The sequence below is a fragment of the Dermacentor albipictus genome, chromosome 1 (assembly GCF_038994185.2).
Source record: "Dermacentor albipictus isolate Rhodes 1998 colony chromosome 1, USDA_Dalb.pri_finalv2, whole genome shotgun sequence".
NCBI lineage: Eukaryota > Metazoa > Arthropoda > Arachnida > Ixodida > Ixodidae > Dermacentor > Dermacentor albipictus.
The window spans coordinates 324,041,592-324,057,389 of record NC_091821.1 but is presented as its reverse complement, the minus strand read 5'-3'; the positions used below and the strand labels follow the sequence as shown (position 1 = coordinate 324,057,389).

Genomic DNA, 15,798 nt, shown 5'->3' with positions numbered 1-15,798 from the left:
TTTTTCTGTTCCCCTGGCATGGATTATCTATATTGCTCTTGTTGCCAAAGCCTGTTGGCTTGTGTATAGTTGTAAAAAAAAAAAAGAACTTCAGCAAAAACGCATTGGTACAGCGTAAACTTCACCTTATGAAGCATGCTTGTATGTGGTGTAGTGGACCAGATGTTTTTTCTTTCTGCCATTGTTTTCATTGTATGTGATCAATAGCTGCATTGACAATGGGTGCTTTAACTTCGATTTTAAACAATAGTTTCAGCAAATGTACCTTTCTGGAAATTACGAAATGTGGTCCTGGTACATTTCGTATATATTTTTTTTTTTTCTGTTGTACTGATTTGCAATTGCTGGCAAAAACTGTGCACAATGCAAGCTGGGAGGCAAAAGAATGGACCAGGAAAAGAACTGTAACAGAATGTAGCCCCTGCAGTGGTGCTGGTAATGCTTTCTTTAAAATATTAACCACTGACCACAACTTTATCTGCAAGACTTAAAGACAGTTGTGCATTGTGGCGTCTTTCATGTCATGGATTAGCATATTTACTCTTGCAACTCCTGCCCTTGTGTAAGGTTTGCACACCAACTTTGGAATGCAAAAATATAGAATCCAATTTTCATTAAGCGTCTCATCCACATATTCACTTGCCGGGTGAATGCCGCAAGCCACTACAAGATGGCACTAATCCATCTTTAGAATGGTGTGCCCCATGTAGCACAGACAAAATGAGCAACGTTAGATAAAGTCACAACTCTTATCAATGATGCCTTGGCACGTAAACCAAGAATACATTTTATTTTCAACGTTTACGATGTTCAAAAAAGGTACACATCTAAACCTCAATATAATGAAGTCAGTAAAATCGGCAATTTGCTTCGTTATATCGAAATTTAGTTGAATTGAAATTCCCCCTTTTTTTGCAAATAAGTACAGTCGCAGATAGATTTTTTTTTTACATGGAAAGGGGCTGCAGAATTTTCCGAATAATGGGGCTATAGAAAAAAGCAAATTTGAATGAGAAAACGATTCATTTTGATAAACTTGGGAGTCGGTGACAAATGGTACAGTTTCATGCCATGTACACCCATGAGCAAAAGTATATGGACCACAGGGTCGCCAAAAATAAAAAAAAAGAAACAATTCCTTCGTAATTAACACGCATTAAACAGAAGGTGACAAGTGCACTAGAAAATTCATAATGCCAAGTTTGGACTGCAGTGTTTACTTTCCAGTTGCATCCAGAGACAGAGAAGAAAATGAGTTTTATCGCCCAATCCGTGGTTCGTATGCTCACGGGTGTAGGTTGACGATATCGCAGTACCAATTAAGCGAAGCCAGCCACGCTTTCCTGTGCACTCCGCCCCCGCCGCTGATAGCGTTGCCCGCACTGGGACCACGCTATCATGAAAAGCACTGGAAGCGTAGAGGGAATGCTTCGTCTTCCTCTTGTTCCAATGGGTCACCAAAACTCCAGGTTACGCATCCTCCAATGTGCCACATTGGCTAGACACGCCCACTCTTTGCACACACAGCCACAGCCGAAATTGGTTAGAGCAATATTAACTCTGTTTGGCTGGTTAAGCTCTGCACCAACAGGTGGCTGGACCATGCAGACCGATCAGGCTGCTAACGTACGTCTACGCTAAAGTTCCTTCATCAGCTTGAGTTTATGTCTCTACCCATCCATCAAATCGCCCAGCTCGCCTGTGGTTACCGGAATATCAGACATGTTCGGCACTGCGACAGAATGCTCGCAATGCATACTGCTTTGATAGCTCTCGCTTGGGGTCGACTGCCAAGAATCTGGTGGAGAGTTTGGAGAGGCTTCGCGTGCTCGCTCGTAGATAACCGGAAGTAGACGACACGTGTCATCGGGACACAGAACCAGTGAAGGCGGAGCTCATCCCCGATCACTTGGCGAACGAGTTGAAGAGAAAGTACATGATTATGGAGGAAGGTAACTTGTAATCATCCGTAGCTCTCTTAATATGAGATGCTTCACACAAATTGTAGTGCGAACGATTAACTTTAGCTGCACCCTACGCGTCTGCAAAATTTGTTCGAACCGTCTCAGGGGCCCTTTAACTTACTACAATAAAATTAACATTTTGGAAATACAGCATCAGCGAAGAAAGGTTTCAACTAGGAAGAATGTATGTTTATATTTCTTTAATTTTTTTCAACCACGTTGTACACAGTAGACTGAAACCAACCTCTGTTTGAAAAATAAGTGCTGTATTGCAAGGCATCACTTTGAAACATACTTAGTACTTTACATATATGGTCGACACTCATTCAACATGCTCATCAGGTAAGGTGTATCAGTGGCAATCACACCCTGTAATAGTTGCACCCAAATGAACAGTACATAAGTTTTGCACACAATATGTCATTGTAATAGTGTACTTTGTCTTCATCCACCATAATTCTTTTTTGTCACTGCACATGTTCTCGTCCCTTGTAATGTGACAGCGTTTTCTGCCTGCTTGGTCACATTTTTGCCAAGTCCCAAGATTCTGTGAACTACGCTACACACAGGTTTACGATCTTGCTAAAACTGGTGATATTATAACAGAAATTAAACATAGTATGCTACAGCTGTGTAAGTAGACGTAGCTGCATGCATGTTGGTTTTCAGCCAAAGTGTCCCAACTGAGCCAGCTAATAAATAAACATCAAGTCACTTTCAAAAAGTGTGTGATTGTGTGCATGTGTAGGCCAGCATAAAAGAAAATGGCGAGAAGCCTAACATGAAGTAAAGCCCATTTATTTGGTAACAGGCCCCGAGCAACTATGACCGAAATGTACGTAAAACAATCTTGTGGGTAAAGTGCTATTTTCATGCCATGCTTATGGAAAAATGATAATATTAACAAACTACCATGTACACATCTAATAGATTTCTCAGCCTTTCAATACAAAATCAAACACTTTGGAGTAGTGGTCAACGAAGTGGACTTCCAGGCCTTCTGTGATATAATTCTGCAGCTCAGCATAATCTTTCTTGTTCTCCTCGGGAAGGATGAGGCACGTCACACCAACTCTTTTGGCCTTCGAAAGAAACAAAAATGAATGTCAGTTCTGGCCTTTTCCCCTCTGGTCATGAAAACTTTTCAAGTGGACATAAAGGAGAATCGTCAATCAGTCAAGCTGGCCATGTAGCCTCTGAAAGTGCTATCTGCATATTATTTGTGGAAATATGCTGATCACTGGTGGAGAAAATTAAGCCCAAACTTTTCCATTTGACTGTTCTGGCCAAACCGCAAAGCTGATAATGTCGGTGCAATTTCGTGGATATTGGGATATTTTTCCTTATTTCCACAATGGAAGTTGACATTTGTAAGGCTTTTCTTTTTTTTTCCTTTTTCTTAAATGCAATATAACCTTTGTATGGACACAAAATTAAATGCAACTGAGTACATGCCGCCATATGTAACATCACAGTGAGCCAGAGCGTTTTCAGTTAACACTGTCTTTCATTCTTGTGTCCTTTCTGGCTTACCAACGTTCTGCTCATGGTAATGTCTAGCTTAAAGTAATATTACTCTTACGTTCCCTTTAAGTCATCGTGAAGGACACATTTCATTCGTAACTTTGCGGTAAACACAATGGAGGATGAAGTAAGTGCTGTGTTTACAAGTCACTTTAGTGCAAGTCCACATTTAACATGTTCAGTCATACAGTCCCACTGATAAGACATGCAGTCAGGTAATGCGTAAATACAATTAAACTTTTCTATAAATTCTTGGCATTACAGGAAATCACGATGCAGTGTAATTTTTTTTCTCTCTACCCCATTTTCAACAAGGCGGTGTATTCCTCTCCTATTAGCAGAAAAATATTCCAACACATCTTCAATTTTATGAACACTTTGTGAATAGCATGCAGACAAAAAATGTCCATGAGAAGTGAAATTAATGGAAGGGGGAAAAAAGCAGCTGATATATAAAGGGTGAGGTTTAAAAAAAAGCAGCAAAAAAAAAAACTGCAGCGCTATCTGTCAAAGCCCTGCTGCCTTTGCCAATGCCCACAGATATCAATAGGGTATGTCAGTGATAATGAGCACAAACTTCTGTGAGTTCAGAGTGACAGCAGACAACAGCTACATTTGCGCAATAGACAACCATGACTGACATGCTGTTGATAGCAGTCTAACTATACTTTAGTAAACAAGACCGGCATGGGTGCCAATGAAGGCAAAGGTAATGGAAGATACATGCAACACACCATGAATAAAGAAAACTACACACTTCCCAAAGGCAGTGCTGTGTTAACACTTCGTTAGCTTGACTTACATGCACACATTTTACTGGGATTACTCACATAGCTTTGGTTGCGCAGTTCCTACAAGTACATTCAGATAAAATTTCCTTTACATATGCACATTTCAAGATGCCAGTTAGGTTACTGCCTGTGGGAATAGTGCAACATATTAACAGCGCTGAAAGGACCTGACAGAGAAGTGCCCGTCAAATGTATTTCATGTTTCTTGTCTAATACATTTAGAGCTGTTACACTTGACCATGCTAGTAAAAAGAATTTTAGGAACTTACAAAATTATTAGCAAAGGCTAACATGCAAAAACAAAGATATTGGAAGATTTTTGAGAAGTTTCCAGCTGATGCCATGGCTTTTTCATATCATGATTCAGCTGCACGATTCTTGCATCTGTCTGACCAATAATGAATGAAATTGCACGCATGCTTCATGTTGAGCAGATGAATAAAAAACAAATAGATGCAAGAGGCAAAGCAAAATATTAATCTATGCAAGTTTCGCTTAGCCTTCATTTCAGCCTCCCCCACTGATATCTCTGCTCAATAAAAATCTGTATTTACTTGCATAATGAACGCACTTGCGTAATGAATGCAGCCCCCACTTTTCAAATCAAGAAGTATATATGTATTTTCTTTTTCTCGATTAATGATCACACCCTGAACTTGCTACCATGAAGTAGGAGACAGACAGTGTAATTCGGCGTCTGATATGCTGTCCGGCGGGGGCAATTGTGTCCTACACCGCATTGTATGCCGAATTGTACCCTGTCTTCTACTTTTATTGCGATTGCGATTAAATGAACAATCCAGGCACATTTTTGCCATCGTCGTGGATGCCACCGCCGCGTGCCGCAGGGTGTACACTCGCAGACAACTTTCTGTGGCAATGAAGGGAAAGCTACGGAGGCAAAGCATGCACAAGAGAGAGCACTTCTGAAAAGAGTCCCGTGTTTTCATCCATGTTAGTTTAGGTAAGCTCGGGAAGAGAAAACATAAACACCTTATTAGCACCAGTTAAATAGGACAAAACGCACCACTGAATGTAAAAGTTTGCTTATTTTGCGGCTTTTCCCTTTCGCATCTGGGCAAACGTGAAACCGTCGCACGTGGAAGCTGCGTGGATTAGGCGTCTGTTCCAAGCAACCAAAAGCACTGTCAAATGCTGGAAGAATACTTGGCGCTGTAACACATGTGCAGAAGCTTCACCCCCGTAACTTTCTCTTCGTTGCCACAGAAAGTTGTCCGCTAGTTTTTTTGTAAGTGTGAGGGAAAATGTGTGAGGGAAGCCAATGATCGCAGCTCAATCTCCCGTGCAGTCTTTCGTCATGCGAAAGGCCCCAGGGGAGAGGGAGGGAAGGAGGGGCAGCGGCGGGGTTGTACTCTGGCAGCAACTGCAGCAACTGCGCCCGAGGAGTGCCGACGATCGTGGCTCAATTTCCCTCATACGAGGGAGGAAAACAGGAAGGAAACATGCCGTCTTCCGTTGCACGCATGGCGCCAGGCGAGAGGGGAGGGACATGGGGACAAGAGGGCATTTACTCCGGCAGCAACTGCGCATTGCACGGCCGCGGTGCGCCATCTCCACAGCGATCTGCGTCAGGGGCTGAGTTGATGGCGGCTCATACCTTTGTGCACGTAGCATTGTCGCCACTAAGTTTGCGTTGAAGCAAATGTTTGAAAGTTTATATGGCTGATAATACTACTATCCTTACTTTGTGTATAACTGTCTACACATTTGCTATTGCAATCGGTGGTTTGCATTTCGGGTTAAACTGACTTCTTTAGACGTGGCCGTGGAAAAGAAAAATTGCTCAAAATATTACCCCACATAATGAACAAACCCCCCAACTTCGCACATATTTTTCAGGGAAAGATGTGCGCTCGTTAGGCGAGTAAATATCAATGCCCTGCACGCAAAAGTTGAACATTGCTCATAATGATGTTCGCGACACATCACTGCTAGCTACTGAGGTTAACCCTTTTGTTACTGCGAGAAAGTGGTGGTTCTTATAGGTCTCAGAAAAAAATTTATTAATTTTATGTATATATAAAGAAAAAGAAACTAAGACCAGTTCATCGTTCACGCCATGCAGTGAAGCAGTTACTGGATTTTGTGAAGCATAGGTGCACTTCGCATATTTCCCACAAAATGTATGGTTCTTGTTCAGCTTTGTGGTCATCATAACACATTTTGCAGTTCTGCCTCTTTGGCATCTTCTGAGGATGGGCCGATGAGAAGTCCAAGGAACGTAATTCACTTTGTCTAGTCATGCACCTCTTCCAGGACCGATTTCTTTAAGCATAGCTGGGCAACTACAAGGTTATGCATCCAAGCACATGTTTGCATTTTAGCACATTGTTTTTATCACTTCTGCATGGAAGAACAGTAGAAAGGAATCCCACGCCATTGTAAACTGTCTTGAGCTGAACCGTAGTGCTGAGCCGAGATGTGCTACGGGCGGCCCTCTTGGCATGAACAAAAGTTTCTTTGCTGCCGATTGCAGCGCATCATAAACACGCGAAGTACGCACCCTGAAGATAATTAGTAGAGCTCTCAGGTTGTGAAAAAAAGATAGACAGATAGGCGTGCACAGGTGCGGTTTTCCCATACAGACTCAAAACATCATCGCCGTCAGAGCTTGAATCTTGCTTTACTGTCACCTTCGGAATCGCAACTTGAGTCCTCATGACTAAATTCAAGTGAAGATGCAGCATAGTTTCGAGCAGGATGCTTTTCTTGCGACGCAGCCGTGCGGGACGACGCCATGGGAGCGACTTTAGATAACTGTGCAGTGACACCAGCAGCGGCCCTTGCTGGCATTTTGCAAGAGAAGCGTTACTGAAGCTCTTGGAAACTGGTTGTAAAAGCAGGGTCCACATGTTGGACATGCGGCGGACCTCCAGACATATACTTCCTTGGGTGGAAGAAAATGACTCGAACTCCAAATCAAAGCTCACCAGTGAACAGGTGGCGTCATGTTCGGTTAATTATCACCGCTCAGCAATGTTGGACGGCAAAGCCGGCGATATAATTTAATTTGTGATGTGCTGGCATGCTTTTTTCTCGAGAGGCAGAAGGTGACAGCCACGCCTATTTTTGCTACAACATACGCACATTAGTGAACAAAAAGGTCCCGTCAAAAATCGCCGGAGTGCGAAAATTTAAACTGATTCTGAAAGTACAGTGCCTGTACTAACCACTGGATGGCCTTATATGGATAAGAAATGGCTCCAATAAGTCGAAATTGACGCTCTAAAGCATTGTTCACCGATTACAGATTTGAATAGGCGTGAAAACAAAAGAGTTAAAGAAACACCAATAACCATCATTAACTAGGGCCAGACTTGAAGACTGCGTTCCAGCAACTCCTTTGTTATTTTTGCAATGTAAAGAGATTATTTATTAATGTAGAAAATCATAAAGCTTTGCTGACGTTCCCTTGATAATTTCTAGTACATGCAAACATGAGGGCTGTCATGCCATAGCCACAGCTGCTATGCTCATGTCACACACACTGCTTAGTGTACACTGGTAGGTGCCAACAGCCGCTGGCAGCAAAAGCAGTGATTAGCACATCAAACACACAAATGCACACATGAAAAATGGCTGATTGACTCGCAGCATTGCTTTGGCTGTCAGTGCAAGAGCGTACACAATGCGTGCAAAGCTAGAGGTTGACATATCTGCACATATTAAAGTACATATCTGTAAGTTCTAGTTGCCAAGCAAGCACAAAGCCACTTACTGCTATTGTCTTCTCCTTGATACCTCCCACTGGAAGCACCTTCCCTGTGAGTGACACCTCCCCTGTCATCGCCACACCTCGCCTTATCGGCCTGTTCAAGGCCAGTGATAGCATTGCAGTCACCATGGTGATGCCTGCACTGGGACCATCTTTGGGAACCGCACCCTGTCAGGTTGAAATAGGTGCACAGTGTGGTAACATACAAACATTGGCTAGCTGGTCACTCACACTGAAGCAAGATGAAAGATGCGTATGCACAGATGGCAGGCACAAAGTGCTGTGCCTGCCTTTTTTATGTTTGACACCTTTTGTCCTGTATTGACACAGCATGAATCTGATTTATGCGCTCACTTGAATTGCTTCAAACTTCTAAGAAGCACAGATAGGTGTGCGAGTTGTCCAAAGCTGAGTAAAACAGCAAGGCCTAAAATAGTATCATGGGCTATTACACAAACAGGGCTTCATAGAAGAGTGGAGTGGAAATCTATGCGTGGGCACATTTGGAATACAGTCGGTTGCACATATAACAATCTATCGGCTATAATGATGAGAATTCAACTGTATGACAAACTTGAGATCCTACACATAGAAAATATGTCCAAATATAACAGCCATTTTTTGCACACTGAGCTGATCCAACAACTGATTTAGGTTCACTTGACTAAACGAAAACAAAGCAAATGTATGTGGAAAGAAAAAAGTGAATAAATATAGATGAGAACTTCATCAGAAGCTCTGCAAACACTCAAGCAGTGCTTTCTGAAGAACGGGGAAAGGACACAAAAACATAATACTCTTGAAGATGAAGTTTAAAAATTCTATATATGTCTGATTTAACCAGAATTTTGAGTTATTGCAAGTTTACTGTACAAATCACTGAAACGGCAAGCTTTTGCCTACTGTCACCAGCCCTATAAAATAATTTCTTTAATGTCTGCACAACATTCACTAGGAACACCATTCATGATGAAACCTAGAAAGAGGCCTTAGTCTGAGAAACATCGAACAAAAGAAAGTAGGAGGGAGCATTACATCCCGCAGCCAGCTTTCACAAGTCGACTTTAAGCAATATGCTCCACTCAAAAAGCAGACCAAACTTGTGACCCCGCCCTTGGCAGACTTGGCCCAGTATGCTTGGCTTGAGCTAGGTTTTAATGAATGTTCAAGCTTGCTCGGGTGCTCTGCCAACCAATCTGTGCACATTTTCTTCCAAAACACCTGTGCAACTTTGGCTGCTTATTGCAGCACATACATTCATCGCCTTGTAAAACTGGGGTTACTGTGCTAAGACACACAAACAACAGAAGTAGAAAAGGACAGATGCGTGCAGACTTGCAACTGAATTTTATTGGGTGAAAGATGACATATATATACAATGATCAAAATGATGTCATCATGCTGATAGGCCATCCAAAATTGCTGCCGTCACAATCTTGAATCCGGAAATTGCACCTCACAATCAGCAAGCACAATGGAGGGCTCGCTAACACATACACGCACTTTCTTTTTTAACAACATGTATGCCTCGAACAGCTCCTGTGTATGATGATCCCTTTGACGGAATAAAATTTTTGTTTTTTCTCTAGAAGCAGAAGGCACACCTTCTTCGTCTCTTTTTTACAGTCCCTGCAATGTTTTGCTACGTAGGAATGCTCGTCAGATAACTTATTCTTAAAATGTTCTTTTAGTCGGATATTAATACAGCATACGGTCTGACCAATATAAACACAACCGCAGGAGAAATAGAATTCATAAACAACACCGCACGTGCAAGGAACAAACTGTGACGTGTGGCTTACATGGCAAACAAAAGGGCTATGGCTAGGAATTTTTTCAATGTTTCTCAGGACCTGTGCACACAAACAGGCCATTCTTAAAGGAGCAGAAAACACTACATTCACCCCATAACGTTGCATCACATTCTTCAAATTGTTCGGCACCTTATGTTGGTAAGGGATCCCAGCGTGCCTCTTACTCTCCTGGTTGTTGTTTTGAGTTGAAGCTGTGACGTTACACTTAACTTTCTTAATCAATTTTTCGCAAGCCACTGTTACCACAGAGCTAAGATAACCAGCTGTATTTAGTCTAACCACTTCGTGTTTAACACTGCTGCTGTGTGGCCGCGTGATTTCATCAGCATAGCACCGATGATGGACATAACAATGCCGTTTTTTACTGTTTTAGAATGACCTGAAGAAAAATTTAACAGTGCTTTCATGGATCTAGGACCAAATAGCCAGCAGGTATGAGCCATCTCAAAGTGCAGGCAAATATCTAAATACTGCAGCTTGTTCTCACGAGGGTGTTCAACTGTGAAGTTCTTTTCGAGCCCCAATTTTTTTAAATACTTTCGAGCGTCCAGAACCCAGTCCTCCAGCCCTCCTCGTCGACAAATAGCAGGTAGTCGTCCATATAACGAAAAATGCGAACAGCTATTCTACCCAGGTCGTCACTGATGGCCCTATCAACTTTCGACAGAAAGATGTTGCTAAGGGCAGGTGCTACTCTGGAGCCAATACAGACCCGCAACTTCTGAATGAAAAGCTGTCCTCGCCAGGAAACCTAGGTGGATGAAAAATACACAGACAGAAGTTCCAAAAAGGCTTCCACAGAGATACCACACTGCACAATGAACTTTGGCTCGTCATTATATTCCGCAATGCACTCCTTTATAGCAATCATATGTTCTGGTTGGGGTATTACAGAAAACAAATCCTCAACGTCTATGCTGAACGAATTGCATCCGCCTGGGTTTGTATATTGTAAATACCAAACCACTGCCATGGAATTGGGTAACAAGAACGGCTCTACAAGCTCCAGTTTTGAGAGGTTCCTCTTTCTGATACGATTGAGCAAAAAGGTAGGTCTGGTTTATGAGTTTTTACAGAGAAAAAAAGCCCAAGTTTGGAGTTTGAAGCCCGCTAACTTAACGCGCCCATTGGCTTGCACGAGAAAACCCTATGTACGTCAGCGCTGCATGCTTTATGCGAAGCTTGCTGACATCCTTTTCCAAGGCACCCAGGTGCTCCACGCAGTGCAGTGGAAGGTTCCTCACGAAAATGAAGCCCTGGAGAGACTGAATCATCTGCCAGGCCTCCTGCGAGGACAACGTTGACGCAGCCTGCCCTACCACGTCATCACTGCCACCATTGTCTGTGCGACGATTCCGACGATTGCCTCATCGGTTAGAACTTGGTAGTTTTCTATTCGCACTTTCCAGTAGTGAGCTTCCTTTTCATTAGCAACGTCGTGCATTGCCGATGGTCAGTGGGTGGATCAGCCATCTTCTGTTTCGGCAGTGAGTCAAATGAGGCTGACAAACCACGTGGCCAGGAACGATTTCAACGCACCTAACAAAGATGAACACGAGTGATTAAGCTGTTTGCGCAACTGCTAGAATGAGGAGCCAGCGAGCAATCTGGGAGCAGTGCAGTTGGCACGGTCCATTCGTGTTTCGGAGGGGTGGAAGGGCGACGGGAGAAAGGTGCATGGAGAAAGCTGGAAAGTGAGCACGCGGCAGTTGTTGGGGAAGCGGGCCCTCATGCAGCAGCTCGAATTTCTCGTTTTCTATTTTCTTCTCAAGGATTTCGCATTGCACTACCTTTCGGCACAGACACCCAGCAGCCGGCCTTCATCGTTATAACCAATAACGATGAATAATGCGGCATCAGGGCATTGTAGTAAGTCGGTTATTTTACCATGGAAAACATACAAAAGTTGACAGCGCAGCAGCTTCTCATTGTTATAAGTGACATATTGTTAAAATCGGTATCGTTATAAGTGGGCTCGACTGTACGTACAGTCGCCAGTGCAATGCAGGCAGACAACGGCAACATGTGAGGGATGGATTCGCTTTCATCAGAGTTTAGCACTTCAAGGAAACTCTGATGCTCTTTTAAAGGTGTGTTCTGTGGCTCTTGAAACTAAATCTTGTTCAGGCCACCGTTCGAACAAAATAAAGCGGGTGTCAGAACCTCACCTCAGGCACATGCAAGTGAACGTGAGCCTTCTGGAGGAAATCGTTCTTTGGATCCTTTTGCAACAGGAAGGCCTTGGCAAAGGAGTAGGCAATGTTGGCACTCTCCTTCATCACTTCGCCGAGGTGACCCGTCAGCTGCAGAGAGCCCTCAAGCTTCTTGTCCCCACTGGATTCCAGCGGCCGTGGAACGGCCGTCTCTATGTATAATGTGGAGCCCCCTAGAAAAACAAGACATGCACACAAGTGTCAAGCATGCCGGAAAATCTAGCAGACAAACATAAATGGCAAGCGATCCAGATGCGTCAATTTAACGATGAATACACACTATGCCCATGAAGCCTATAAAACAGCCGCTTATGCCTCTAAATGCAGTGAAATACAAGTTATTAGGAAACAAAAGCTCACATGACATAATACAAGGTGGCTTCTAGCAAGGCTGTACAGGGGGATTGAGATCCCTGGACACATGTTCCATTAATTATACATCACTTAAAAAAAAATCAGGTACCAAAATTCTTTCATGTGTAAAAAATTGTAACGGCAAATTGATACAACTACCAACATGCTTCTTTATTGGTAGGCTTCAAAGATGTATGCTCCTGCCTACTCTCCACAACTACAAATTGACACTTGAGTAAAGTTCGAAGCCAACTAATGTTAAGCACAAAGCACTGATCCTCAAATGCACAGAGAGCCACACTATGAAGATAAATGTTACAATGGGAATTACATTGCTCTAAGCAAGAAAGTGATACTCAAGCAGCAACATTTTGTTAGAGCACTATAACAAGTATTGTATTTTCCACACTACACAATAAAAGTATAAAAGTTGAATTTTTGTGGATTGCGAACTATCTATGGATGCTGACTATGCGTAATTTTACTGTTTAAGATTCAAGGCGTGCTTAGTGAAAACAAGGTCAGACTGCGGCTGCAAAGTTTTTTTCTGATAAATCCCATAATGCAATAATTGTCACTGTGCACGAGCAATATTCCCAGCTCATACTGGCAGCTTGTGATATGCAAGCAAAATGCGCAGGAAACTTGCGAAGTAAGAAGTGGGTTGTTGATTCATGCCACACCATTCCGTATAAAGTTATTGTCAATCGTTTCACGAAGCTGGACCAAAAAATACTGCAACAGAGATGTTGGATTCTGAAGGCAATGAAAACACTGAGGAGCCATTTATCAAATCCAACATGCTTGACTTGTTTTGCTCTAACAACCCAAGGACAGTAATCTGACGAGCTTTAGATATGACTCCTATAAGCAGTCTAATAAAAGATCCAAGCTCTTACTGGTCGACAGTGAATGAATCAATGGACCAGTTATTTGAAAGGATGGCTCATTAGCCTAAGGCTGACAATAAAAATTTTGATTACCTACTGTACACTGCTTTCAGAAATTCTAAAAAGAAACTGTTTCCTGTCAAAGTTCATCCTTGCGAACGATCTGTAAAAACTTTTTATTTGAAGCCCTAATTGGGCTTTGCAGATTATAATATACAAGTGGTGCAGACTACAGTACAGAAAATACAGTTCAATTTCTCATCAGATTATCCAACCACATGTATAGTGAAGAGACAGCCTAACAACTCCTTCACAAGCAAGCTCCACACTATATGAACGTAAAGTGAGGAAGGAACTGTTTTTATCCCAGCTCACCCATGGCTGTCCAGGCTAGTCCCATGACAACGCCAGGTGGTGTCTCCTCGTACATTCGATCGTGCGTAAATAATGGTTTCCCAACAAAGTCGTTGAGGTTCTCCGGCTGCACTTCCACAACTTCACATTCTTTACTGACTATCTTGAAAGCAGCCTTGCGGAGTATCTGCACCAAAGTAGAAGTCAGAAAAAGAAAAGTCACAAACAAAGCACTCTTAGATAGTTCAGATTGGAAACAGTAAGGGGCTATGTTTCGCCTTGTCATACAACAGAAGGCTGCTGCTATCGTGTAATAGAGAAAAAGAATGAAAGCAGCTGCCTTGTCAATTATTCATAGCTGTTATAAACAGATCAAAGTTCCAGGAGATCTGATGGCTGATCAATGAGCTTTAGAGCTATTATTCATTTGCTAACAAACAATCTTTCTTACGGCAGAGAAGGGGGGAGTTTCAGTCATTAGCTCATTTAGCATGATACTGCTACATTGACACGATAGCATAAACAATGCATCAGACAGTATTTATGCAACAATGCATAAGTGATAAAGCATGCATATTTCAGCACCACGTGTGCATTTGCTGCAATGCACTATATAAGTTAACAACACTGTAGTCCTTAGCACTGAAACAAAACTTAGCTTTCTTTCTGGAAAAAAGACATGCTCTACCAGTTCTCATGGCAGTAAGTAAAGAAACTGTTACGTCATAAAAGAAACTGGGTTTATTTAATGAGCTTCAAGGCGAGCCTCAGATGGAACAAAACGTCTTTGTCTTCCTCATTACCTCCACTCACACTTCTTCCACTCATGTGGCTACATTTACTGTAATAATATCTACGATGTTTACTTGAATTTTGTTGCTGCAGCTGCATGTGTAGGGAGACAGAAAAAGAAAATTGTTGAGCATGAATATACAAGGAAACCAGGTAGCAAGAGTGCAGCATTGAAAGTTATAAGCACATCTGCAACCTCATGAGCCCGTCTGAAGGGCTAGAAGGTAGTACAACCGCACTCGCACACAAATGCATTTTCAGCCTTGTTTTTCTGCCGAGTATCTAAACACTGATATGTTCTTCCTCATCAATATGATGATGACCATCAACTGCTTATCATGATCTGTTCATGATATAAAAATTTTTCTTGGTTTGAAAAGTGTGATAACACCTTTTTGCGTATGTTGTAAACCCGTCCCTTATGTAATACGTCTGTGCAGGATCTCTAAGGACAGCAAGTGCAATGAAGCAAAGCCCTTGTTCTAGAAACAGCAAGCCAACAGACATCTAAAAGCAGACATCCATAACCATCTATAAGAGATAAGCCTAAGGGTTTCAGATGACTGGTTTACTCTAATGTTTCGGTTCCCACTGTCTTCTCTTCTTTTTGCATGCAATGCAAATTACTGAGCCAACATGGTTGGTGATAACCGACATAAGGCTACCTTGTATAGCGCCACTATCTAAAACCTATACTGCAGCCAGATATGCTGAGTGCTCTAAAAGACCTCAGAAAATCTGCATTTAACAATCAGTTTACATCAACATGCAGATCAAACAATAGACTAACAAGCGTATTATTCATAAAAATACTAGACTCAAACCTTGCTATAGCAAGACAAGATATAACGAAATAATGGATACAACAGATATAACAAAGTAAATCAAGTTCGACTTGAAATCACCATAGAGATCCATGTATATTTAAAACAATGTTTAAATGAAGTGAATTTGTCCTGCCAATGGATATAACGAATCAGATTAATCTCTGAACTAAATACCCGACCATTGCGCACCGAGTACTTCATAGCACGCTGCGCAGGCAGCCGCAGCTGGGCGTGGCCTCCGAGATGCCATGCATTCACTGCTCCCTCTCCATGCGGCGCAGTGCTCAGGCTGGCAGGGCTTGGCATCCAAAATCGCATTGGCACTGCTGCAACCTCGAAGGCCACCATTCGGTCGAGCCACGCTGGCGTGGCGAAGTTCACTTGCCCGCCCATTACGATTAAACAGCTCAGTGCTGTGTTGTTTGTTACATGCTGTTCGACTGCGACGAGCCAAGTGGAAAGTGGACACAAAGGACACCACAATGGAAAAGAATGCAGCTATCTAAAGGCCGTCACGTCAGGTGCTAAGAGTCGTGTGT

The 15,798-nt window shown here is 42.6% G+C and overlaps 1 protein-coding gene across 2 annotated transcripts in view; it reads right to left on the bottom strand.

Annotated features, from left to right (window-relative positions):
* Positions 1-2,746: 2,746 nt before the first annotated feature.
* Positions 2,747-15,798, bottom strand: part of LOC135919404 (lon protease homolog, mitochondrial-like) — a 33,844-nt gene continuing 20,792 nt past the window's right edge. For both annotated transcript variants that reach the window (XM_065453225.2, XM_065453224.2), the window contains exons 18-21: positions 13,662-13,827; positions 11,998-12,215; positions 8,019-8,183; positions 2,747-3,046 (exon numbers count right to left, since the gene is read on the bottom strand). In XM_065453225.2, the coding sequence (XP_065309297.1) occupies positions 2,900-3,046; positions 8,019-8,183; positions 11,998-12,215; positions 13,662-13,827 (696 nt within the window). In that variant the 3' untranslated portion in view covers positions 2,747-2,899. The remainder of the gene's footprint in view (positions 3,047-8,018; positions 8,184-11,997; positions 12,216-13,661; positions 13,828-15,798) is intronic.